This window comes from Phyllobates terribilis, unplaced genomic scaffold (genome assembly GCF_046119375.1).
Source record: "Phyllobates terribilis strain yellow unplaced genomic scaffold, ASM4611937v1 Scaffold_61__1_contigs__length_8056638, whole genome shotgun sequence".
Lineage (NCBI taxonomy): Eukaryota > Metazoa > Chordata > Amphibia > Anura > Dendrobatidae > Phyllobates > Phyllobates terribilis.
The window spans coordinates 7,849,060-7,875,816 of record NW_027362821.1 but is presented as its reverse complement, the minus strand read 5'-3'; the positions used below and the strand labels follow the sequence as shown (position 1 = coordinate 7,875,816).

Here is a 26,757-nt window from a genome sequence, read left to right as displayed (position 1 = left end):
CATACTGGTCTTGCCTTGTGCTGAGGCTCTGCTTCTGCTCCCTCTTTGTGCAGAGCTTCCTCCACTGCCTCGAAGCACTGAGCTGCTTTGTAAAGCACTAGCAGCACTGCTCTCGGTTGGAATGGAGAACATGATGGAATGCACCAGTGCGTCTTGGTACTCCCGCATTTTACGCTCCCGGTTCAATGGTGTTATGAGGCTTTGTAAGTTGTCCCGGTAGCGAGGATCTAGGAGGGTGGACACCCAATAATCAGCCGTGTTGAGAATGTGGGCGATGCGGCGGTCATTTCTCAGGCACTGCAGCATGAAATCAACCATGTGCTGCAGACTGCCAACTGGCCAAGAAACGCTGTCCCCTGCTTGAGGCGTGATCTCTGCCTGCTCTGCATCACCCCACCCTCGCTCTAGATACTGACTACTAGAGCATTGTGTACCTCCCTCCTCTGGACAGATGTCTTCCTCATCCATTGACTCCTCCTCATCCTCCTCACAAAGTGTCCCCTGCCTAGGTCTTTGTGAGGAACCACGTTGCGCAGACTGTAGAGAATCAGATGACATTTGTGACTCCTCATCCTCCACCTCTTCCAAAACCTTGTCCCTTAGTGCTTGCAGTGTTTTTTCAAGCAGGCAGATAAGGGGGATAGTCATGCTGACTAGTGCATCATCTGCACTCGCCATCCTTTTGGAATAATCGAAGGCATGCAAAACGTGGCAAATGTCCTTCAAAGAGGCCCACTCAGTGGTGGTGAAGTGTGAACGGCGCGCACTGCGACTTTTTTGCGCCTGCTGCAGCTGGTACTCCATTACTGCTGCCTGCTGCTCACACAACCTCTCCAACATATGTAACGTTGAATTCCACCTGGTGGGTAGGTCACATATGATGCGATGTTCCGTAAGACGTAATCGGCGCTGCAGAGCTGCAATGCCTGATCTTGCGTTGCTGGAACGCCGCAAGTGAGCGCACTCTATGCGGACCTTGTGAAGCAGTGCATCAAGATCCGGATAGTCCCTCAAAAAACTCTGCACAACCAAGTTGAGCACATGTGCCAGACATGGGATGTGAGTGAAGTTGCCTAGGCCCAGAGCTGCCACCAGATTTCGGCCATTGTCACACACTACCATGCCTGGCTGGAGATTCGCTGGCACAAACCACACGTCGCTCTACTGCTTGATGGCATTCCAGAGCTCCTGTGCTGTGTGGCTTCGATTCCCCAAAGAAATTAATTTTAATACGGCCTGTTGACGTTTGGCCACGGCTGTGCTCATATCGGTCATCATAACAGGTAACCGTTCACGGGTCGATGTGGAGGTAGACCGTGACGGCTCCTGCAGCGCTGATTCAGAGGAACTGGAGTATGAGGAGGAGTCAATGTGTACAGACTGGATTCCTGCAGTCCTTGGAGTTGGCAGAACACGTACAGCGCCACTCTCAAGATCTGTACCCGGCTCCACAACATTTACCCAATGGGCAGTGAGGGAAAGGTATCGTCCCTGTCCATGCTTACTGGTCCACGCATCGGTGGTCAGGTGGACCTTGCTACTGACGGCGTTTTGTAGCGCATGTTTAATTTTTCCCTCCACATGATGTTGCAGGGCAGGGACGGCTTGCCTGCTGAAATAAAAGCGGCTGGGCACGTTGTATTGTGGGACTGCCAATGCCATAAAGTTACGGAAGGTGTCAGTCTCCACCAGCCTGAATGATAGCATTTCAAGGGCCAGTAGTTTAGCAATGCCAGCATTCAGAGCCTGTGCTCGTGGGTGGTTTGCCGAGTATGGGCGCCTTTTCTCCCATGCCTGTGCTAACGATGGCTGTAGACTGGCCTGGGAGTGTGAGGATGACAGGGAAAGTGGTGCTGTGGGTGGAATTACACTGTGTCTCTGTACAACAGTGCCAGAGATTCTTCCATGGCGATCCTGTGAGGAAGCCGAACCAGCTGTGTGTGAGCTGGAGGAAGAGGCTACAACACGAGCTGAAGAGGTGTTAGGTGGCACTGTAGGTTGGCCTAGGTCTTCAGTGTGTTTTTGTAACTCCACCACGTGCTTGGTCCGCACATGTTTCCACATATTTGTGGTATTGAGGTTACTGACACTTTTCCCTCTTTTCACCTTCTGATTACACTGCTTGCATTTGACAAAGCAAATGTCATCTGCAACTGTGTCAAAAAAGGACCAGGCACTGCAAGTCTTGGGAGCGTCCGCTTTGGATTTTGGAAGAGCCATGCTCCTAATGGGTGCCTAAGTGGAGGCTACAGGCAACCAAGTCTGCCCCCTCCCTATCCCTCCTTTTTGGGCTGTTTGGGGAATCTCTTCCTCAGAGCTGCTCCCACCACCTTCCTGTCCCTCACACCATGATGGGTCAAGGACCTCATCATCTACACCACCCTCTTCAAACAACTGCTTCTCCTGGGTAGTCTCGACAGCACAGTACGCACCAGAAAGAGGCACCTGAGTCTCATCATCAGATGCATACTGAGGTGTGCTGCTGACCATAGGCACTGGCCCACCCGCCTCTTCAGATTCAGAGAGACAAAATGGTTGCGCATCACTGCATACTACCTCTTCTTCAAATTCTCGAATTCTGCTTGGCTGGCCCCCTCTTTCCAAGCCAAGAGATTCAGAGAACAGAAGTAGAGATGGCTCCTGTCCAGGGCTCTCTGACTGCCTGGGCAATTTGGCAGGTGGTGAAGAGACAGATGGGTGCTCTTCAGTGCTCTGGACCTGAGAGGATCTGGAACTAATTGAAGTCGATGCGTTAGCTGCCATCCATCCGACAACGGCTTCAATTTGGTCCTCTCGCAGTAGTGGGGTACGGCTAGCTCCTACAAAGCTGCGCATAAAGGACTGTTCCCTGGTAAAACTGGGGGATGCTGAGTCACTGGTGCCCGCAGCAGGCACAGAATCCCCACGTCCTCTCCCTGCAGGCACAGAATCCTCACGTCCTCTCCCTGCAGAAACTCCACGACCACGACCACTCCCTGCCTACTTCATCTTGGTAGTCTGATAAAGATAGGCAGAAAAGTACTAAGGCCTTAGTATGCTTATTCCTGAACAGCTGCTAACATGTATAAGAAACACTAATTTTATAAAGTATGGACTAGACTTTAATATGAGCTAATGTGGCCTACACAACTGTAAAGTGGAGTGTTTGGTGAACTTTATTTAGTTTTTTTTGTCACAAAAAGACACTGGATGTGCCCAAAGATGTAATACCGATAGTATCACAAACTTTTTGTAGCTATTACAATGTAGGAAGGTAACCTACAATGCAATAGATGAGGCTACAAAAAATAGGCTAATACTAATCTGGCTAGGGCTGCAGGGCGCAATGCTGCAGAAAGGCTCCTCTAACTACTCCTATATAGTGTGTTTGGAACCAATTTAGCTGAATACGGATGGAACCACCACACTAATAGGAGATATCAGGAAAAATTATGAATTGTCAAAAAAGGACAATGTATGAGGCAGTGACACACACTGAGTGCACTACAACCAGACGTGGCTGAAGCACACACTACAGGGTGAGCTGCACTCACACACACAGACCTTGCAGACAGCCGTGAACAGCGCAGAGAACTGTGCACTAGCGCTGCATGGCACAGCGATTTATAAAGTAGCTTGGGTAAAGCAGAATAGACCAAATAGGTAGCTAAAACTGTCCCTCAGAACAGCAGCGTCCTATGCCTAACTGAATTCACAGCAGAGTGAGCTCAAAATGGCGGCGGCGGCTTTTATAGTGCATCATGACATCATTTCAGCAGCCAATCACAGCCATGCCATTAGTTAAGATGCCTACATGCCTAACAGGATGTGCCCACACTTCTTAGGATCCTCATTGGCTGAATAAAATGAAACTGGCTCATTGCATTATGGGAACTTCCGATTCCGGTATACGATATTGTAAAAGTATCGGAATTAAGTATTGGAATTCCGATACCGCGAATATCGGCCGATACCCGATATTTCAGTATCGGAATGCTCAACACTAATTATAACCCCAGCCCCTGAGGAAGCCAGTCATCGAATGGACATAGAGAGTACTACTAAGAAGTTGTACCGATGGACCTCAGCCAGTGAGGTCCTCACAAATCAACTGGGAGCTTAGAGTAGCTCTCAGGGGCCGTAGTGACACAGGGGATGATGGGCCTTCCCATAATGGTTTGCTGGACTGTTGTGGCTTGTAACAAAAGTTATGTACTGCTACATGTAACCAGAAAGTTCCTGACTGCTTCTTCTGCATTATGCATTCATACGCTGCATTCAATCACGCAGTTAAATCTGCACGTGTTCATTGAACAATGCGGATTTACCACATCTAATACATTCTATTGTGGAAATTTCTGTTTGCGGAGACTAGTGTCTCCACAACAGAAATTAACATGCTGTGGCTCGTAAACCCGCACCACCGGTGAGTTTATGCAACGTCAAATAGAAGCACAGTGGGCATGGGATTTCTATAAATCCCATCTACTGTGCTTGTAATGTGGAATGTAGTGTTTTATACGCAGCGCAGGTGAGCTGCATCCAAAACTCTGCTATTCCTGATCGTGGGCACGTACCCCTGGACATTGTTCTTCCTCATTCATCTCCACATCATCTGGTCCAGGCTTGCAGAGTCAGGAGATATGAGTTCTCTATATATATATATATATATATATATATATATATATATATATATATATATTTTTTTTTCCTTTTGAGGTTGGGGGGTCCACTTATAGCTATTGTTGTTATGGACGTGACTTACCTAACATTGCGCAGTTAATCTGTTTTCACTATAGTGACTGATATTTCTTGTTGATAAAACTGTGATATTTTTTTCACTTTAAACTTTTTTTTAAACAACACTGATTAGTGTGATCATACAACATACAAACCTCTGATTGCTCAGGTGATGCACTGTACTACTGTAGTGCCGTGTATTATCCCTGCCTGTCAGTGTAATACTAACGACTCCATACATATGAGATAAGTGTTGCCTAAATGGTCATTTGGCAGATGGCTTTCTCTCCCAACTCTACCATACACACAAATATTCCAGCTTTCCTGTGGTTTGTATGAGAGCGTCGCCTCCAGACTCCTCTAGTCGAGGATTATCTACAGGAAAAACAAATGGATTAGCCTCTGAAATTCAGGATGCCAGATCCTTCCCTGCCCTGACATCATCTGTCCGTAGGCCCCGAATACATTGTATAGTCGACTAAACCCCACTGAAATCAGTGCTTTAATGTAACTTTAGTCTAATGTGTATGGGGGTGTTAAAAGGTAACTTATTACTATCGAGTACTTGGGTGAGGAGGGGAATTGAGCCGAACATTGTCAAACCTTCTTAGATGCCATGTTTCCTTTTGACAGCAGCAAGTGGTTAAACTGCCAGGGTTTCTGTTGCAGACGCACCTGTGCCATCTCTGCAGTGTACATCTATGTTCTGGTGCCCTAAAGAGTTATTTTTTTTTTAAAAACAAATGTTTAACCTCTTAAGAAATAACAATGGGCCTAATACGTTTTGCAAGTTTCTTTCTTTTTACAAGAATTGTTGGTGCCAGTTTTCTTTTGAAACATTTTAATATCTGATTTTTTTCTGGTGTATTTCTTGTAATATAGGAAAGCCTGAGTCCAGAAATAAACCCCATAAAAAACTGTATATGGAGACTTTGGTATCAAATAATTTCTGTCTGCGGTGTTTGTGCAAACAAAAAAGCTTTTATAAAAGCCTCAAACTTCTGTGTGTGAATCAGTCATGAGATCTAACATGGTAGAGCCCGGGGAAGACGGGAAACATTCATATAGATGGCTGGTGGTGATGTAGTAAGTGACAGACTCTGGCCAAAAATGTTTCTGGAGCTGTAGTAGAAGATGAAGATGTCGTCCTCATCATGAAGTAGTTATTTCTCATGTCACGTGTAGTGTTGAGCATTCCGATACTGTAATATCGGGTATCGGCCGATATTCGCGGTATCGGAATTCCGATACTTAATTCCGATACTTTTACAATATCGGATACCGGAATCGGAAGTTTCCATAATGCCTGCGCTCTGCAGTGTCTGTGAAGGATGACAAGTTGGATGGCAGCGCGATCCAGCCTGTCATCAGAATGCCATCCCAGCGGGGGAGAATTCTCCTGATTGTTTAAAAGCCGGCGGGCGGTATAAAGCCGCCGGCTTTTAAACAATCACACAGCCCCATACTGCTTCCCCGCAGCCTCCCACCCCGATCCTCCGCTCCCCTCGCCACCTCCCATCCCGATCGTAAGTTAGGACCGGGCGGGGAGCGCAGCTCCAAGGAGCGGGGAGTGAAGGACCCGGGCGGGGAAGCCGGCAGTGAAAACACTTCACCGCCGGCTTTCCCGTTCTGTGCTGCGCTTTCCCGCCGGTTATTTCAAATGAACAGCTGAGGTATCAGGTGATGCCGATCAGCTGTTCATTTGAAGTCGCCGCGTTGCCCTCAGAGGGTTCATGTGAGTTCATGCTTGACTGCATGAACTCACATGAACTTTCCCACGGCCGCACAGGTCAGCCTCACCTCCCAGACCCGTCATGATTAGTGTGTGTGCGGGGTGTGTGTGCGATGTTTGTGCGGGTGTGCGCGGTGTCTGTGCGTGCAGGCAGACATAGGCCGATGTGACACTACTACTCCCATCGGCCTATGTCTGTCCCCCGTCCACTCCTGCCAGCAGGATCAGCTCGATGGGAGCAGTAGTTCCCATCAGACTGATCCTGCTATTTAAATTGCCCTACTGTGTCCCCAATAAATGTTAAATACATGTCATTGGTGGCCAGTGGTTACCTAAAAGAAATTAGTTCATACATTACCTGTCCCCGCCGATCGCCACCTAAAATAAAGTAAAAAATAAAAAACTACACCTATACTCACCAAGACACCTAATTCCCCGAAGCCATCGATCTCCTGTAATAAAATATAAAATAATAAACCACAACCTTATCCTTACCCCTCCGTAGCAGTCCACGAGTGTCCCACGAAGATCTCCAGTCCAGAGCAGCCACATAGAGTGTGACCGCTCTGAACCGCTGCCGCCGCTAGAATGACGGGGCCGTAAGGGTTCACCGGAGTTCAGGCAGCGCTGCTCCGGTTAGCTCCTTTACGGCCCTGCTGTATCGTGAGAAATTCCCACGGTACAGCAGTGCCGTAAAGGAGGTCTCCGGAGCTGCGCTGCCTGAATGCACTCCGGTGACCTCAGTCAGTGGCTCCCGCTGCCGGGAGCGGACGTGTTCCCGGCAGCGTGAGCTTACAGCAGCCATGCACAGCTGTCACCATCTCCAGATGTGACAGCTGTGCATGGGAGATCAGCGCAGGAACGTGGACAGGTAACTATTATTTTTAGTAAACTAAGAATTAAATAAAATTGTGTGTTTTATTTCAAATAAATTATTTTTTTCTGGGTGTAGTGTGTTTTTTCTTTTTAACACTTTGTAGGTTAGTAATGGGGGTGTCTTATAGACGCCCATCATTACTAACCTGGGCTTCATGGCAGCTGGCGCTGACATGAACCCCACCACTATTACCCCCTGCCACCGCACCAGGGCAGCGTGGAAGAGCGAGGCTAAGTGCCAGAGTTGGCGCATCCTATGGATGCGCCATTTCTGGGGCGGCTGACGACTGGTGTTTCTAGCCTGGGAGGGGGCCAATATTCATGGCACCCTTCCTGGGCTATTAATATCAGCCCCCAGCTGTCTGCCTAGCCTTTGCTAGCTATTAAAATAGGGGGGACCCCACGTCATTTTTTTTTGGGGGGGTCCCCCATTTTAATAGCTAGTAAAGGCTAGGTATTCAGCTGGGGGCTGATATTAGTAGCCTGGGAAGCTCCGTGGGTTTTACCCCCTTCCCAGGCTTCAAACATCTGCCCCAGCCGTCTGCTTAACCTCCGCTAGAGACTAAAATTATGGGGGATCCCACGCCATTTTTTTTTATTTAGTCCCTAAATTATTATTTATTTTTTAATTAATTTTTCCCAAAACTTTTGACGTGGGCTTCGCCATATTTTTGTATGCCAGCCAGGTACAGCATCCAGCTTCTATGAGCGCGCCATTTTCCGGGGCGGCTGCGGACTGCAATTTTCAGCGGGGAGCAGAAAGCTTGGGCCTCCCTGCGCTGCAGATTCCATCCCCCAGCTGCCTAGTTGTACCTGGCTGGACACAAAAATAGGGAGAAGCTCCACGTTTTTTTTTTTTTTAATTATTTCATGAAATTCATGGAATAATTAAGAAAAAAAGGGCTTCCCTATATTGTTGTGTCCAACCAGGTACAAATAGGCAGATGGTGGTTGGGGGCAGCCCGTTCCTGCCTGCTGTACCTGGCTGGACCCAAATATAGTGCAAAGCCCCACGTCAATTTTTTTTTAATTATTTCAGGAAATTCATGAAATAATTAAAAAAAAATTATGTGGGGCTTCGCCCTATATTTGTGTCCAGTCAGGTACAGCAGGCAGGAACGGGCTGCCCCCAACCACCAGCTGCCTATTTGTACCTAGCCGGACACAACAATATAGGGAAGCCCTTTTTTTCTTAATTATTCCATGAATTTCATGAAATAATTAAAAAAAAAAATACGTGGGGCTTCGCCCTATTTTTGTGTCCAGCCAGGTACAACAAGGCAGCTGGGGGCTGGAATGCCGTCACAGCCAGACACTGAGGAGTGGAAGTATGCCTGCGCTTCTCAGTGTCTGCGGGATGACAGGCTGGATGGCAGCGTTCTGCTGCGGTCCAGCCTGTCATCTCGATGTAGCAGAGCTGGAGCCGTCGTGGGAGCCATGGAAAGGTAAAGATGAGGTTGCTTTATTATTTTTCTTTTATTGCAGGAGATCGTTGGCTTCAGCTGGAATGGGCGTGATGGTATGTATGGTTTAATTTAGAACAATAAAGAATTGTGTGTTTATTTCAATTAAAGGACTTTTTTCTGGGTGTTTGTGTTTTTTTTAAATACTTTACTAGAAATTCATGGTGGTCATGTCTAATATTGGCGTGACCCCATGAATTTCGGGCTTAGGGCCAGCTGATAATGCCAAGCTGGCCTTAACCCCTTTATTACCCAGTGAGCCACCGCACCAGGGCCCTGGATGAGTTGGGTACAGCGCCAGAAGATGGCGCTTCTATGAACGCGCCATTTTCCGGGGCGGCTGCGGACTGCAATTTGCAGCGGGTGGGGCCCAGAAAGCTTGGGCCTCCCTGCGCTGCAGATTCCAGCCCCCAGCTGCCTAGTTGTACCTGGCTGGACACAAAAATAGGGCGAAGCTCCACGTTTTTTTTTTTAAATTCATGAAATTCATGGAATAATTAAGAAAAAAAGGGCTTCCCTATATTGTTGTGTCCGGCTAGGTACAAATAGGCAGCTGGTGGTTGGGGGCAGCCCGTTCCTGCCTGCTGTACCTGACTGGACACAAATATAGGGCGAAGCCCCACATCAATTTTTTTTTAATTATTTCATGAATTTCCTGAAATGATTTAAAAAAATTGACGTGGGGCTTCGCACTATATAAAAAAAGGGAAGCCCTTTTTTTCTTAATTATTTCATGAATTTCATGAAATAATTAAAAAAAAAAAATACGTGAAGCTTCTCCCTATTTTTGTGTCCAGCCAGGTACAACTAGGCAGCTGGGGGATGGAATCTGCAGCGCAGGGAGGCCCAAGCTTTCTGCCCCCCCCCCCCCGCTGAAAATTGCAGTCCGCAGCCACCCCGGAAAATGGCGCGTTCATAGAAGCTGGATGCTGTACCTGGCTGCATACAAAAATATGGCGAAGCCCACGTCAAAAGTTTTGGGAAAAATTAATTAAAAAATAAATAATAATTTAGGGACTGCATCTTTATTAACTCCTCAAATGTCATTTAGTGTTAAAATAAAGGATTTATTTTAAAAAAAATTGACGTGGGGCTTCGCCCTATATTTGTGTCCAGCCAGGTACAGCAGGCAGGAACAGGCTGCCCCCAACCACCAGCTGCCTATTTGTACCTGGCCAGACACAACAATATAGGGAAGCCCTTTTTTTAAAAAAATTATTTCATGAAATAATTAAAAAAAAATTGACGTGGGGCTTCGCACTATATTTGTGTCCAGCCAGGTACAGCAGGCAGGAACGGGCTGCCCCCAACCACCAGCTGCCTATTTGTACCTGGCCGGACACAACAATATAGGGAAGCCCTTTTTTTAAAAAAATTATTTCATGAAATAATTAAAAAAAAATTGACGTGGGGCTTCGCCCTATATTTGTGTCCAGCCAGGTACAGCAGGCAGGAACGGGCTGCCCCCAACCACCAGCTGCCTATTTGTACCTGGTTGGACACAACAATATAGGGAAGCCCTTTTTTTCTTAATTATTCCATGAATTTCATGAAATAATTTTAAAAAAAAATGCGTGGGGCTTCGCCCTGTTTTTGTGCCCAGCCAGATACAACTAGGCAGCTGGGGTCTGGAATCCGCAGCGCAGGGAGACCCAAGCTTTCTGGGCCACCCCCGCTGCAAATTGCAGTCCGCAGCCGCCCCAGAAAATGGCGCGTTCATAGAAGCGCCATCTTCTGGCGCTGTACCCAACTCATCCAGGGCCCTGGTGCGGTGGCTCACTGGGTAATAAAGGGGTTAAGGCCAGCTTGGCATTATCAGCTGGCCCTAAGCCCGAAATTCATGGGGTCACGCCAATATTAGACATGACCACCATGAATTTCTAGTAAAGTATTTAAAAAAACACAACACCCAGAAAAAAGTCCTTTAATTGAAATAAACACACAATTCTTTATTGTTCTAAATTAAACCATACTTACCGTCACGCCCATTCCAGCTGAAGCCAACGATCTCCTGCAATAAAAGTAAAATAATAAAGCAACATCATCCTTACCTTTCCATGGCTCCCACGACAGCTTCAGCTCTGCTACATCGAGATGACAGGCTGGACCGCAGCAGAACGCTGCCATCCATCCTGTCATCCCGCAGACACTGAGAAGCGCAGGCATACTTCCACTCCTCAGTGTCTGGCTGTGACGGCATCCAGATGAGCCGAGGTCATGTCCAATGAACTCAGCTCACCTCATGTACGTCACTGACAGCGTGGGAAAATTCTCCTGCACTCAGCACTTCAGCGTGAGAATTTTCCCACGCTGTCAGTGACGTGCATGAGGTGAGCTGAGTTCATTGGACATGAACTCGGCTCATCTGGATGACGTCACAGAGAGACACTGAGGAGCGCAAGCATGCCTGCGCTTCTCAGTGTCTGCGGGATGACAGGCTGGATGGCAGCGTTCTGCTGCGGTCCAGCCTGTCATCTCGATGTAGCAGAGCTGGAGCTGTCCTGGGAACCATTGAAAGGTAAGGATGAGGTTGCTTTATTATTTTACTTTTATTGCAGGAGATCGTTGGCTTCAGCTGGAATGGGCGTGATGGTAAGTATGGTTTAATTTAGAACAATAAAGAATTGTGTCTTTATTTCAATTAAAGGACTTTATTCTGGGTGTTTGTGTTTTCTTTTAACTTTGACTATGGGGTTAGTAATGGGGGTGTCTTATAGACGCCTCTCCATTACTAACCTGGGCTTGATGTCAGCTGGCATTATAAGCTGACATCAACCCCAACCCTATTACCCCCTGCCACCGCACCAGGGCAGCGTGGAAGAGCGAGGCTAAGTGCCAGAATTGGCGCATCCTATGGATGCGCCATTTCTGGGGCGGCTGACGGCTGGTGATTCTAGCCTGGGAGGGGGCCAATATTCATGGCACCCTTCCTGGGCTATTAATATCAGCCCCCAGCTGTCTGCCTAGCCTGTGCTAGCTATTAAATTAGGGGGGACCCCACGTTATTTTTTTTGGGGGGTTCCCCCATTTTAATAGCTAGTAAAGGCTAGGTATTCAGCTGGGGGCTGATATTAGTAGCCTGGGAAGCTCCGTGGGTATTACCCCCTTCCCAGGCTTCAAACATCTGCCCCAGCTGTCTGCTTAACCTCCGCTAGAGACTAAAATTAAGGGGAACCCCACGCCAATTTTTTTTTAAATAAATCCTTTATTTTAACACTAAATGACAAGTACAGTAATCAACACTGTCACTGTACTTCATATATATGTGACTGACATGTTTCTATCTATCTAATCTATGTGTGATTCTCTATTCTTTCTATTCTAAATTGTCGGGTACAGATGCTGAATTGCCGGCCGGCTTTCTTAAAGAGACGGTGCATGAAAACACTATTATTTTTTTAAATAAATCCTTTACACTAAATGACAAGTACAGTAAGCAACACTGTCACTGTACTTCTTATATATGTGACTGACATGTTTCTATCTATCTAATCTATGTGTGAAGCTCTATTCTGTCTGTTATAAATTGTCGGGTACCGCTGCTGAATTGCCGGCTGGCTTTCTTAAAGAGACGGTGCATGAAAACACTAATATTTTTTTTAATAAATCCTTTACACTAAATGACAAGTACAGTAAGCAACATTGTCACTGTACTTCATATATATGTGACTAACATGTTTCTATCTATCTAATCTATGTGTGATGCTCTATTCTTTCTGTTGTAAATTGTCGGGTACCGGTGTATGCCGCTGATGAATTGCCGGCTTTTCATGTCATTCTACATTATTCTTAGTTGTTTTACTTCATGTAGAATTAACCTACAAGGAAAGAAAGGGTTTATTTTCATTCCGATATTTGTGTCCCATTGACTTGCATTGGTTTCCGGTATCGGAATCGGCGATATCCGATACTTTTTGGGTATCGGCCCGATCCAATCCGATACGATATTTCCTGATATCGGAAGGTATCGCTCAACACTAGTCACGTGTAATGAATATCTCCTGCAGTATTGCTAATGCCGATTCCAGTGTCGGTAAATGAGACGACAATTAGTGTTATGGAAGATGAGTCTATGAGAAACGCATTCAACTGGAGAGGAAGAAAATGCTTGTTTTCTGTGGCATAAAATATATAGGTTTTATTAGTAGATGTGAAGAAGAAAACTAAATACTGTAAAATAATAAATCTCCTCAAATGTTTCCCTTATTATCTCCAGTAATTGTATTATTACACAGAATTTTTATGATGTTACATCGGCTCATCATCTTCTTATTCAGGTTTCTACAATATCAGATCCTCTCAGTGAAGATCTTCTAGATAAGAGAATTTTCTTGATTTACCCATCAAAGATGGATATGGACAGAGACAAGATGGCGGAGAGGATATTACACCTCACCCTGGAGATCCTCTTCCAGCTTACTGGAGAGGTGAGAGATTCTGATGACGTCACATTACATCATTCTTATCTATGGGAATAACAGATGGACAGAACTGGAGAGGTGAGGACTCTGGAAATGTCTGGAGGGAGATTTATTAATGTGTCTCTCCATAACCAGGATTACACAGTAGTGAAGAAGACCTCTAGTGAGCGCTGTCAGGACCCTGCGTCTGAGGGATGGAGAAGACCCCTGAGCCCAATCACGGGGCCTCCACCTTACACCCTGATACATGAGGACATCAATGACCAGAAGATCCTAGAACTCACCTACAAGATGATTGAGCTGCTGACTGGAGAGGTGACACTGCTGGGAATGCTGGGACATTATACAGTAACGCTATGAAGGGATCAGGGGGATGACGATATCATTGTATGTGTTAGGTTCCTATAAGGTGTCAGGATGTCGCTGTCTATTTCTCCATGGAGGAGTGGGAGTATTTAGAAGGACACAAAGATCTGTACAAGGACATCATGATGGAGGTTCCCCAGCCCCTCACATCGCCAGGTAATAGACAGGACTAAATACACATGGCCTATAATTATCTGTATGTAAAGGATGAATTCAGTCCCTGTATGTGTTTCCTCCAGATCTATCCAGTAAGAGAACAACACCAGAGAGATGTCCCCGTCCTCTTCTTTCACAAGACTGTAAACAAGAAGATCCCAGTGTTCCTCAGGATCATCAGGTAGATGAAGAGAAGGTGTCATGAAATCTCCCCTATGATGTATAGATGTCTGTGAAGGTCTTGTGCTCAATTTTGTTTTATCTACCAGTATTACATGTTTTATACTTGTGAAATGAGAATGGTGGAGATGGCAGGATTAGAGCTGATCATGGATGTGACTTCTTCATCTGTCTGTGACTTTTACAATATTTGTTTCAGGGTGAAGATCTGACCCATATTAATACTACAGAGACATATGTGAGGGGTGATGAGCGGTGTAAGGAGGAGATTCCTACATATGACTACCCAGGTGAGTAGTGACCACTAAATGCAGAAAAGTCACAGATTCTTCTCAGTCACCGGCTGTGGCTGCTTTAATGGTGGTGTAGACCGGCCGTATCACAATTGTGTGATCACCATTTTGCCGCTAGATCACAACATTCTCCTCCATCCGAAAATGTTCAAATTACTTTGTGAATTGGGAAAGCCCTTTTCTAGAGAACTTACAACCTGGAGGATCCACCTACCCCCTGGGATTAGGAGACGCTGTCCGTTACCTGCCCAGATATGTAAACTACAAAGTCAAATGACAGCGTACATAGAATGTGCTGACAAGTTAGAAAATCCCTTGAAGAAAAACATTATGATGGGCCGTAAGAGAAAGTGGAGGGTAGTGATGCTGTTGGCTTCCTAGAACCCTGATATCTTATTGGATGAATCTACCTTCTCTCCCTTCTGTGTTGCTGAATGTCCTCATATGGTCCCTACAAGACCAGGTCCAGTCTTTCTGGCCAAACTTCACTTTTATTATCAACAACATTAAATGTGCAGTGAGGGACAAGTGTGAATTTCTGTACAATAACAACAGAGTTTCCCTTTATCTTGACTTTTCAAACCAATTAACTTCAAACAGGATCGTGATAAACTACATAAAAACATTACACCTGTGCCATGATATATCTCTAAGCTGTGCTTGGCTGAAGACTGTAATATACATATATTCACACCTGCAGAAGATGTGTTGGCTCGAGCCCTGGTTTCATGGATTCACTCCACATCATAAATTCCATGTTTTCAATCCTAAGGAATTCAGATTACTGCACAATCTCTCCTGAAATGGGGAGCTGTCACGAAAACACCAATTGGTCAGACCTTGCAGCTCTCTGGCGCCCCCTTATCCTGCTGGTCAAACACGGTATTGACCGAGGATAAGCACGGGCGCAGCTGCTCTAATTTATGTCGACTATTGCGGCACGTGATGTGACAGGACGTATATATACCACCAGTTCCTTCCAGGAATGTACAGTGCTGGCCAAAAGTATTGGCACCCCTGCAATTCTGTCAGATAATACTCAGTTTCTTCCTGAAAATGATTGCAATCACAAATTCTTTGGTATTATTCTCTTCATTTAATTTGTCTTCAATGAAAAAAACACAAAAAGAATTGTCCTAAAGCCAAATTGGATATAATTCCACACCAAACCTAAAAAACGGGGTGGACAAAAGTATTGGCACCATTTGAAAAATCATGTGATGCTTCTCTAATTCGTGTAATTAACAGCACCTGTAACTTACCTGTGGCACCTAACAGGTGTTGGCAATAACTAAATCACACTTGCAGCCAGTTAACATGGATTAAAGTTGACTCAACCTCTGTCGTGTGTCCTTGTGTGTACCACATTGAGCATGGAGAAAAGAAAGAAGACCAAACAACTGTCTGAGGACTTGAGAAACCAAATTGTGAGGAAGCATGAGCAATCTCAAGGCTACAAGTCCATCTCCAGAGACCTGAATGTTCCTGTGTCTTCCGTGCGCAGTGTCATCAAGAAGTATAAAGCCCATGGCACTGTGGCTAACCTCCCTAGATGTGGACGGAAAAGAAAAATTGACGAGAGATTTCAACGCAAGATTGTGCGGATGGTGGATAAAGAACCTCGACTAACATCCAAACAAGTTCAAGCTGCCCTGCAGTCCAAGGGTACAACAGTGTCAACCCGTACTATCCGTCGGCGTCTGAATGAAAAAGGACTGTATGGTAGGATACCCAGGAAGACCCCACTTCTTACCCCGAGACATAAAAGAGCCAGGCTGGAGTTTGCCAAAACTTACCTGAGAAAGCCTAAAACGTTTTGGAAGAATGTTCTCTGGTCAGATGAGACAAAAGTAGAGCTTTTTGGGAAAAAGCATCAACATAGAGTGTACAGGAAAAAAAAAGAGGCATTCAAAGAAAAGAACACGGTCCCTACAGTCAAACATGGCCGAGGTTCTCTGATGTTTTGGGGTTGCTTTGCTGCCTCTGCCACTGGACTGCTTGACCGTGTGCATGGCATTATGAAGTCTGAAGACTACCAACAAATTTTGCAGCATAATGTACAGTGCCTACAAGTAGTATTCAACCCCCTGCAGATTTAGCTGGTTGACACATGCGGAATTAACTTGGCATTGTGACATTTGTACTGTAGATCAGCCTGGAAGTGGGAAATGCACTGCAGCAAATTTTTTTTTTTTTTTTTTAAAACGTAAAAAGTTAATTCAGAGTGTCATTTATTATTCAACCCCTCAAACCACAAGAATTCTGTTTGGTCCCCCTAAAGTATTAAGAAGTAGTTCAGGCACCAAGAATAATGAGCTTCACATGTGTGGATTAAAGATCTCTTTTGCCAGCCTTTTCTGACTATTTAAGACCCTCCCCAAACTTGTGAACAGCACTCAGACATGGTCAATATGGGAAAGACAAAGGAGCATTCCAAGGCCATCAGAGACAAGATCGTGGAGGGTCACAAGGCTGGCAAGGGGTACAAAACCCTTTCCAAGGAGTTGGGCCTACCTGTCTCCACTGTTGGGAGCATCATCCGTAAGTGGAAGGATTATGGAACTACTGTTAGCCTTCCACGGCCAGGACAGCCTTTGAAAGTGTCCTCCCGTGCCGAGGCCAGGCTTGTCCGAAGAGTCAAGGCTAACCCAAGGACAACAAGGAAGGAGCTCCGGGAAGATCTCATGGCAGTGGGGACATTGGTTTCAGTGAATACCATAAGTAACGTACTCCACCGCAATGGTCTCCGTTCCAGACGAGCCCGTAAGGTACCTTTACTTTCAAAGCGACATGTCAAGGCTCGTCTACAGTTTGCTCATGATCACTTGGAGGACTCTGAGACAGACTGGTTCAAGGTTCTATGGTCTGATGAGACCAAGATCGAGATCTTTGGTGCCAACCACACACGTGACGTTTGGAGACTGGATGGCACTGCATACGACCCCAAGAATACCATCCCTACAGTCAAGCATGGTGGTGGCAGCATCATGCTGTGGGGCTGTTTCTCTGCCAAGGAGCCTGGCCATCTGGTCCGCATCCATGGGAAGATGGATAGCACGGCCTACCTGGAGATTTTGGCCAAGAACCTCCGCTCCTCCATCAAGGATCTTAAGATGGGTCGTAATTTCATCTTTCAACAAGACAACGACCCAAAGCACACAGCCAAGAAAACCAAGGCCTGGTTCAATAGGGAAAAAGTCAAGATGTTGGAGTGGCCTAGTCAGTCTCCTGACCTTAACCCAATTGAAAACTTGTGGAAGGAGCTCAAGAATAAAGTCCACATGAGACACCCAAAGAACCTAGATAACTTGGAGAAGATCTGCATGGAGGAGTGGGCCAAGATAACTCCACAGACCTGTGCCGGCCTGATCAGGTCTTATAAAAGACGATTATTAGCTGTAATTGCAAACAAGGGTTATTCCACAAATTATTAAACATAGGGGTTGTATAATAATTGACCCACACTTTTATGTTTAAAATTTAATAAAATTCAACTGAGCAACATAACTTTTTGGTTTGTAAGATTTATGCTTCTGTTCATAAAACCTACTCTCGTTTGCAGTTTGAAGGCTCTAACTTATTTGCATCTTATCAAACCAGCTAAATCTGCAGGGGGTTGAATACTACTTGTAGGCACTGTAGGGCCCAGTGTGAGAAAGCTCACCTCAGAGGTCATGGGTCTTTCAGCAGGACAATGACCCAAAACACACTTCCAAAAGCACTATAAAATGGTTTGAGAGAAAGCAATGGAGACTTCTAAGGTGGCCAGCAATGAGTCCAGACCTGAATCCCATAGAACACCTGTGGAGAGATCTCAAAATGGCAGTTTGGAGAAGGCACCCTTCAAATATCAGGGACCTGGAGCAGTTTGCCAAAGAAGAATGGTCTACAATTCCAGCAGAGCATTGTAAGAAACTCATTGATGGTTACCGGAAGCGGTTGTTCGCAGTTATTTTGGCTAAAGGTTGTGCAACCAAGTATTAGGCTGAGGGTGCCAATACTTTTGTCCGGCCCTTTTTTGGAGTTTTGTGTCAAATGATCAATGATTTGATTTTTGCTTCATTCTCTTTTGTGTTTTTTCCTTGCAAGCAAATTAAATGAAGAGAATAATACCAAAGAATTTGTGATTGCAATAATTTTCAGGAAGAAACTGAGTATTATCTTACAGAATTGCAGGGGTGCTAATACTTTTGGCCAGCACTGTATATATACCTCCGACCAGCCGCCCTCAAACCACAATATCACATAAATACTGGTATACTGCCACCACCGATCGCTTAACAGGTGGATTGGGTACCCGTTAGGTAATGTGAATTAGCGGGTGAGGAACGTGTTTGCTCGACATAGGACAAGAAGAACGAAGCTGGTAAATAATAATGATTTACTCCCAAAAGTGGGCAGTGTTTACAAAAGATATACAAGATATTATAAAAGAGACAATGTACATATATGAATAAACAGTTATTAAAATAAAAGGGATAAGTAATAGCAAAACCTGTGCCACGTGGTGATGGTCTCAGATTCTGTGGGGGGGACGGCTCCCCGGAAATTAGATGTGATTCTTCCACGCAGCGTGGTGTGCATGCGTCTGACATCCCGGGGCAAGAATGACTTAAAAAATGGCCGTTCTGGTTTTTAGTAAAGGGGCCAAAACATTAGGAGACACCCATGGTGCTTACCTCACACGGGGACTCGGCTTTGTGAACCCACCCAGCTGCAGAAGACCTAAAACTCCTTCAGATTTCATATCTTGGTGTGGGGGGGGGGGGTCCCACATCCAAGATGGAGACATCATGTTTGCTGTCACCACTATTCATGAAGATGGATATCAAATATGAAATCTCTATGATGCTCAGAAGCTCAGAACCCATTTCCCGGGCTTCCGGTGGTCTCCTCGTCACGAAAACCACACCATCACAATTGGAAAAAGATGACCATCTCAAAAATGTGCTCCCTGTGTTTCTGACAGTCATGTTCCTGATTAAAATCGACATTAAACATTTGTGCAGCTAAACAATAGGATTGGAGGGAAAAATCCAGGGTATACCAGTGCTTGCTCTGGGCTGAGGCTTTATGACGCTCATAAAAATTCCTGAGGTTTGGGGGAAAAGCAACAGTGAGTTCTATGTAAAACTCTTACAAATGGACAGGGGGGTGGAGATTTGAGACAGCTCTCATTTTTTAAAACTATGACCAAAAATACATTTTGCCTGACAGGAGCACTAATACTTTCTCTACTCTTCTCATCAGGACTCATAGTAGATCCAATGGTCCACCATAAATGACTGCAATTCCGGTTTAGTGTTGTAGTTCTCCCCTGATACATATATTGTTGTTGGGGATGTAACATATCTTTTATTCTGTCTTTTTTTACAGGTTCATTTTGTATGATAGTTTGAGTGTGGTGGAATCGGCCTGACTCACTTATGTGACTCTGTAACTCCCTCCTTGTCTTTAAAAGAAGGTCTCCATTATGTCTTCCCAATGCCCGAGGTCTAAATTTAAGACACCTCAGCTCTGCACTATTATAAAAAGTTCTCTTTAAATGTCTAATATTTCTTCTTGAAACTCCTCTGACAGAAAATATTGGCCCTTATCATAGTTTAGATTACGAAGAGCCACCGAGCCCCATACTCCAATTACCACAGAAAGGTTTCACCACTAGTTACTCGTTTTTAACTGATGGAGACTATTGAGTTTGATCATTTCAGTAGATGTGTTATTGTCTATAGTCACAGTTTTTGACTCAAGTGATCCTCTAATTTAACCTCTTCCTGCAGCCAGTTTTGTGTTCCTAGTCAGGCTCCATTTTCAAATCAGACGTGTGTCACTTTATGTGGTGATAACTTTGGAATTCTTCACAAAGGATAATAGGAAACAAATGGACCTTACAAATTATATTCCAACTTCTCTTGAATTTGACAATACCCTATATACAGCTGTACACTACTGTCTGGGCACATGGCAGGTTAAGAAGGGAAGGAGCGACATTTAGCTATTGTATTGCTGATCTTGCTGGAATAGTTTTCAGACACAATGTATTGGGGGCGCTGTTCATGGTCACCTGACAGCTCAAAAGATGGCCACCACTAACAGGCTTGGTGCTATATAATCCATTTTCCAGATCCCAGGGACTGCCTTGCTTATCCCCAGAGGAGATGGAACACACCATTTAAAGAAGCCTTAATATAATAAAATGACAGAAAACCAGAGCAGTAGAAATCACCATAAAGTAGCTTCATTTTGAAAATTATAACCCTCAGTGAATTAATCTATAGGAGAAGTGAATATTTTGACTCCACAATCACTTTCCAGAAATTAGCACGCAGTGGATGTTGAAGGGTGAAAATTACACATTTGCCATTTTATTACCCAACACATAGTGCCCAGATTGTGCTCTAGGAGACGCACACCGTAAATTAAGTGGGTTCTTCTCACTATAATAATGCCAAATACATGGTTGCTAAATATTGTTTAGGCACACTTCAAGGCTCAGAAGGAAGGGGGAGATTTGACTTTGGGAGACCGGATTTTGCTGCATTGGTTTATGGATGAGTAGAAGTTTTTATTGGTATCATTTTTGCCTACATAACATTTTTTGATGGCTTCTTATTCCATATTTTGGAGACAGAATGAACAAACAGTTGAACACTACGCTCTACTGGTTCATTCTGTGAGGTTTTCACTTTTCACTGTCATTCTGTCAATAACTTGCCATTTCTACAGACATTTAAGTAGAAATGTTCAAAAATGTAAATTCAAGGATATTTCATTCAAAATTATTAATTGTTTTTTTTCTTGGCAGATGACTGTACCTGGAGATCAGAGAGACCGGAGATTTTTAAATCGGATGATCTTGAGATCTTACAGGATACAATTGAAGTTTATGCCATTTCTCCAGATATCCCATCTTCCCTTCAAAGCAAAGATCTATCATCTAAGCCTATGGAACAGATCCTGTCTTCTGATTCATTACCGACTATGAAGGAAAAAAATCAAAATAAAAAAATAAGCATTAAAAAACGAACTGCTCCTAAAGGAAAGAGGTCATTTTCACTTTCAGAAAATGGAAATAGTTTTACCCTCGAAAAGTCTATTCTTAAACATCAAAAAATACACACAGCGGATAATAGATTGTTTTGTTCCAAATGTGGCCGAAGTTTTAACCAGAAATCAGTTTTTGTTGCGCACCAGCGAACTCACACAGCGGAGAAGCCTTTTTCATGTTCAGAATGTGGGAAATGTTTTAACCGGAAATCACTTCTTAATATCCACAAGAGAACTCACACGGGGGAGAAGCCTTTTTCATGTTCGGAATGTGGGAAATGTTTTAACTGGAAATCAGCTTTTGTTAGACACCAGAGAACTCACAGTAAGGAGAAGCCTTTTTCCTGTTCAGAATGTGGGAAATATTTCAACCAGAAATCACTTCTTAATATCCACAAGAGAACTCACACGGGGGAGAAGCCTTTTTCATGTTCAGAATGTGGCAAATGTTTTAACCAGAAATCAGATTTGATTAAGCACCAGAGAACCCACACAGGGGAGAAGCCTTTTTCATGTTCAGAATGTGGGAAATGTTTTAACCAGAAATCCACTTTGGTTAGTCACCAGAGAGCTCACACAGGAGAGAAGCCTTTTTCCTGTTCAGAATGTGGCAAATGTTTTAACCAGAAATCAGCTTTGATTAAGCACCAGAGAACCCATACAGGGGAGAAGCCTTTTTCGTGTTCAGAATGTGGGAAATGTTTTAACCAGAAATCAGCTTTGGTTAATCACCAGAGAACTCACACAGGGGAGAAGCCTTTTTCATGTTCTGAATGTGGGAAAAGTTTTAACCAGAAATCAGCTTTGGATAGACACATGAGAACTCACACAGGGGAGAAGCCTTTTTCCTAATCTTTTTTTTTAATCCAATACATTTTTATAGATATTTTTTTATTAGTTTTTTTTTTTTACAAACCAAGAAACCAGTACATACAGTAATAAAATAACATACCATAGGATGACATACATGCATCTCTCCTATATATCCTTTCAGCTTGCCCATTACCGTCTGATAACTTGCAGTTACTATATCTTACAATTAACATTCCACATTCTTGAAATTTCTTATATAACCATACTATTGTATTAAACATTATGATCCTATACACTTATAGGTGTGCTATATTACTGTTAAATATGAATTATGGATATTCATTTTTTAATCTGAATTCTATATAGATCAGCCTCGAGCTAGGTTTTGCTGACAAGACATTCAGGCTATTCTTGTCTTTTTAGCTCAGTGTAAGTTAGTGCCATAAGCAGAACAACAGGTGCTGTGAGGGGCCAATATAACCCACACAGGGTGGGGGTCTCGGGGTCTCTTTTCCATTCTACATTACATGGCTCAGTCCTAGGATCTAAGAGCTGAAGAGACAGCTGACATGTAGGCCCTGACACACGTGCTGGACACAGACAGACGCAACCTACCATTCAGGATCCCAGGAAAAGATAGGTGAATCTCAACTAATAGGCTAATTATGGACAAATGGAAAATCACTTTGTAACTATTTCACCTATTTTATGTAACTGCTGGAATTATTCTTTTTAATGGACAACCCAAGAATAAATAATATATTCTTTGAACAATCGCATCTGATAAACAGTCCTATCTATATATAAATATACAAAAATAATTATATTTAACATTTTGGCGAGCCCCCAGTCCTGAGTTTTTTTGTGCTTTCAAGTGGCTTCCTTCTCCTTGAACAAGGTGGGGGAGAGGAGGAAAGCTTTTGCTGAACACCTGTTGTCCAAGTGTCGGGAAATCCACTAACTTTGTCACAAGAATCAGAAATAACCTACAGATGATTGAGGACTGATATATTCTCCAGATGGATTGACAGGCACCAGAAGTACTACAAGGATCAGAAGTACACTGATGACCAAACCCCAGTGTAAAGGAGAATCTGAGAAATCTGAAGTTAAGGAAAAATATGGATATTATTTCTTCTTTTCTAAGCAAAGTAAACTAAAATTAAAGGCTACTGACGAGACTGACTTAGACGTTTTGTGGCTTAGCTTATGCGCAGAATGTGAAATGGAGAATTTAAAATTAGATTCTAAGCTGGTGTCCTTTTATAGAGACAAAGAGAAGTTGAAAAATATTTTACAATTGGTTGACATTTCACAAACTTGTGTCAGAAAAGTCAAAGCATGACTCTGTAATAGTGTAAAGGATACTAATGATGTTACTGATTCTGACTGTAATGTGGAAATTGAACAGGATAACAGCTACTGAAGGTGACCGTCTGGTGACAAAGAGACTGACATGGGAACGGACAAAAGAGAAACTGACATATTAAGTGATGTAGGAGGAGACATGATAATTGACTCAAGTGATGTAGGAGGAGCTTATGTACAAAGACCATTAAAACTAGAAGAAAACTTAAAAGCTACACAGGCCCAATTCCAAATTAAAGTTAGGAAAAATTTGTTAAAATTATAAAAAATCATGCCAAAATCCATGTCTGTACAGGGTGGGCCATTTATATGGATACACCTAAATAAAATGGGAATGGTTGGTGATATTAGCTTCCGGTTTGTGGCATATTAATATATGGGAGGGGGAAAACTTTTCCAGATGGGTGGTGACCATGGCGGCCATTTTGAAGTCTGCCATTTTGGATCCAACTTTATTTTTTCCATGGGAAGAGGGTCATGTGACACATCAAACTTATTGACAATTTCATAAGAAAAACAATGGTGTGCTTGGTTTTAACGTAACTCTATTCTTTCATGAGTTTTTTACAAGTTTCTCTTTGTTTACAGCCATTGATATGTCACAGAGGTTAACACTTGAGGAGTGGATAGAAATTGTGTTGATGTCTGGTGAACGCGCAGTACTCAGGTCATTGCAGCAGATTCAATGCAAGACACCCTATGAGACCACCCATCTCCCATGCTACAGTTACCAAACTGCTTGCCAAATTTCGTAAAACAGGTTCAGTGAACATCCCTTCAGCGGATATTAGCTACTCACAAATGGCACCCTTGCAAAATCCAGCTGCTGCAGCATCTCAACGAGGATGACCCAGATCAACGCACTGAATTTGCAGAATGGGCAAAACAAAAATTGGAACAGCATCCTCAGTTTACACAGAACATTATATTCAGTGATGAGGCAAACTTTTTGTGAATGGTGAAGTTAACAAACAAAACCACCGCTATTGGTCTGACACTAACCCACAGTGGATAGATCCCTCCAAGACTGTTGGAACACAAAAAATGATAGTATGGTGTGGTATATGGGGTACAAAGATAGTGGGGCCATTCTTCATCAATGGAAACCTCAATGCCACTGGATAGCTGAAATTGCTACATGATGATGTGTTGCTTTCTTTATACACTGAAGATGGCACGTTCCCTGAGTTTTTCCACCAAGATGGTGCCACCACCACATTATGGGTGTCAGGTCCAAGCATTCCTACATGAACAGTTTCCTGGAAAGTGGATTGGTCATCATGGGCCAGTTGAATGGCCACCAAGGTCTCCTGATCTGACCCCCTTAGACTTTTATCTTTGGGGTCATCTGAAGGCAATTGTCTATGCTGTGAAGATATGAGATGTGCAGCATCTGAAACAACTGATACTGGATGCCTGTGCTAGCATTTCTTCTGGGGTGTTGCTATCAGTGTGTCAAGAGTGGGAGAAGAGGGTTGCATTGACAATCCAACACAATAGGCAGCACTTTGAACACATTTTATAAGAGGTCATAAACTTGTAAATAACTCATGAAAGAATAAAGTTTTATGTTAAAACCAAGCTCACCATTGTTTTTCTTATGAAATTCTCAATAAGTTTAATGTCACATGACCCTCTTCCAATTGAAAAAAATAAAGTTGGATCCAAAATGGCCGACTTCAAAATGGCCACCATGGTCACCACCCATCTGGAACAGTTTTCCTCCTCTCATATATTAATGTGCCACAAACAGGAAGTTGATATAACCAACCATTCCCATTTTATTTAGGTGTATCCATATAAATGGCCCACCCTGTATATACAGTTGTGATCAAAAGTTTACATACTCCGGCAGAATTTTTCCTTTCTTGGCCTTGTTTCAGAGAATATGAATGATAACAAAAAAAACTTTTTCTCCACTCATGGTTATTGGTTGGGTGAAGCCATTTATTGTCAAACTACTGTGTTTTCTCTTTTTAAATCTTAATGACAACCAAAAACATCCAAATGACCCTGATCAAAAGTTCACATACCCTGGTGATTTTGGCTTGATAACATACACGACTGTTGCTTAATGTGGTAATTATATTATGTGATTTGTTCCAACTGTTTTCATTGGCACATTTTTATTATTTTATAAAATCCTGTTCATTGTGTAGCTATGCAGTGATAAAGAACGCAAGTGAGCGTTCGAAACGCGTCTTGCTCCCCTTCCCTGTCTATGCAACCTTTGTAATTTTTGCAAGTTTTTAATGGATGAAAAATAAAGAAAGAATTATTTTACCAGACTCTGGAACAACTATCCCTTTTTTTTAGCATATTCTGGTGTAGAATCACCTGGTTCCGTGCAAGCTAGATTATAAGTATTGGGTGAGCTGGCTTTCCTTTTACTATATGTGAATTCCTATTTTCAGTTGGTGTAACTTAAAGCTTGTAAGCCGAGTAGAGAGAATTTCCAAGACATTTCTATCTTTGCAAGTAAAGGAAATAGTTATATGTATGTGGGGAATATTCAAAGAAATATAAAGATATTAAATTTAATAGTTTACAATGCTCATTGATAATTAGGATATAATAATTTTGTGTTAAAAACATATGTATTCATACCTTTGCATGTTGAATGTATGGTTTGAATAGATCTAGGACAGAGTGAAATGACAGATGAGTACATGAGCAGCTGCAAAATCCCCCCCCCCCAAAAAAAAGTTTTTATGTGAAGTAATAGAAATACATTTCATTCTGAGAATATTATGATACATAATTAAGTATTATCCACATTATATATATATATATATATATATATATATATATATATATATATACATATATATATAATCTTTAGTAATTATTATTTCTTGATTTAGTTTATAGTGGATAAGTGCAAGCACACATCAAAATGATTTATAAAGGAAATTTACATTTAGAATAATTTTCCACATTATAATTTTATAGTATTCAAGGTTAATATTTTTTAATGGTTACCTAGATGAGTACACACATCTTCAGACAAATATATGCTACACATTGATATGAAATGTATGCAAAATATTTATAAAATAATTATTTTTAATTTTGGTGAATTATTTTATAAAATAATATTTTTTGGGCATTAAGGGGGAAAATGTGTTTTTGATCCTGATTTATATAATCACTTTTGATCAATACTTATTTTTCACACATTTTAATAAAGAAGAAATATTAATAAGGTACAATGGTATAACTAAGAAGGGTATTACATGCGAAGTTGCATAACTTACCGTAGTTTTCGGACTATAAGACACACCTAGGTTTTAGAGAAGGAAAATAGAAAAAAAAAAAAGTAA

At 43.1% G+C, this 26,757-nt stretch overlaps 1 protein-coding gene across 1 annotated transcript in view; it reads left to right on the top strand.

The window, feature by feature from the left end:
- LOC141192458 (uncharacterized) overlaps window positions 1–22,292 on the top strand; it is a 118,461-nt gene extending 96,169 nt beyond the window's left edge. The window contains exon 7 of the mRNA XM_073661991.1: window positions 21,012–22,292. Coding sequence (XP_073518092.1) covers window positions 21,012–22,105 — 1,094 coding nt within the window. The 3' untranslated portion in view covers window positions 22,106–22,292. The remainder of the gene's footprint in view (window positions 1–21,011) is intronic.
- The last annotated feature ends 4,465 nt before the right edge of the window (window positions 22,293–26,757 follow it).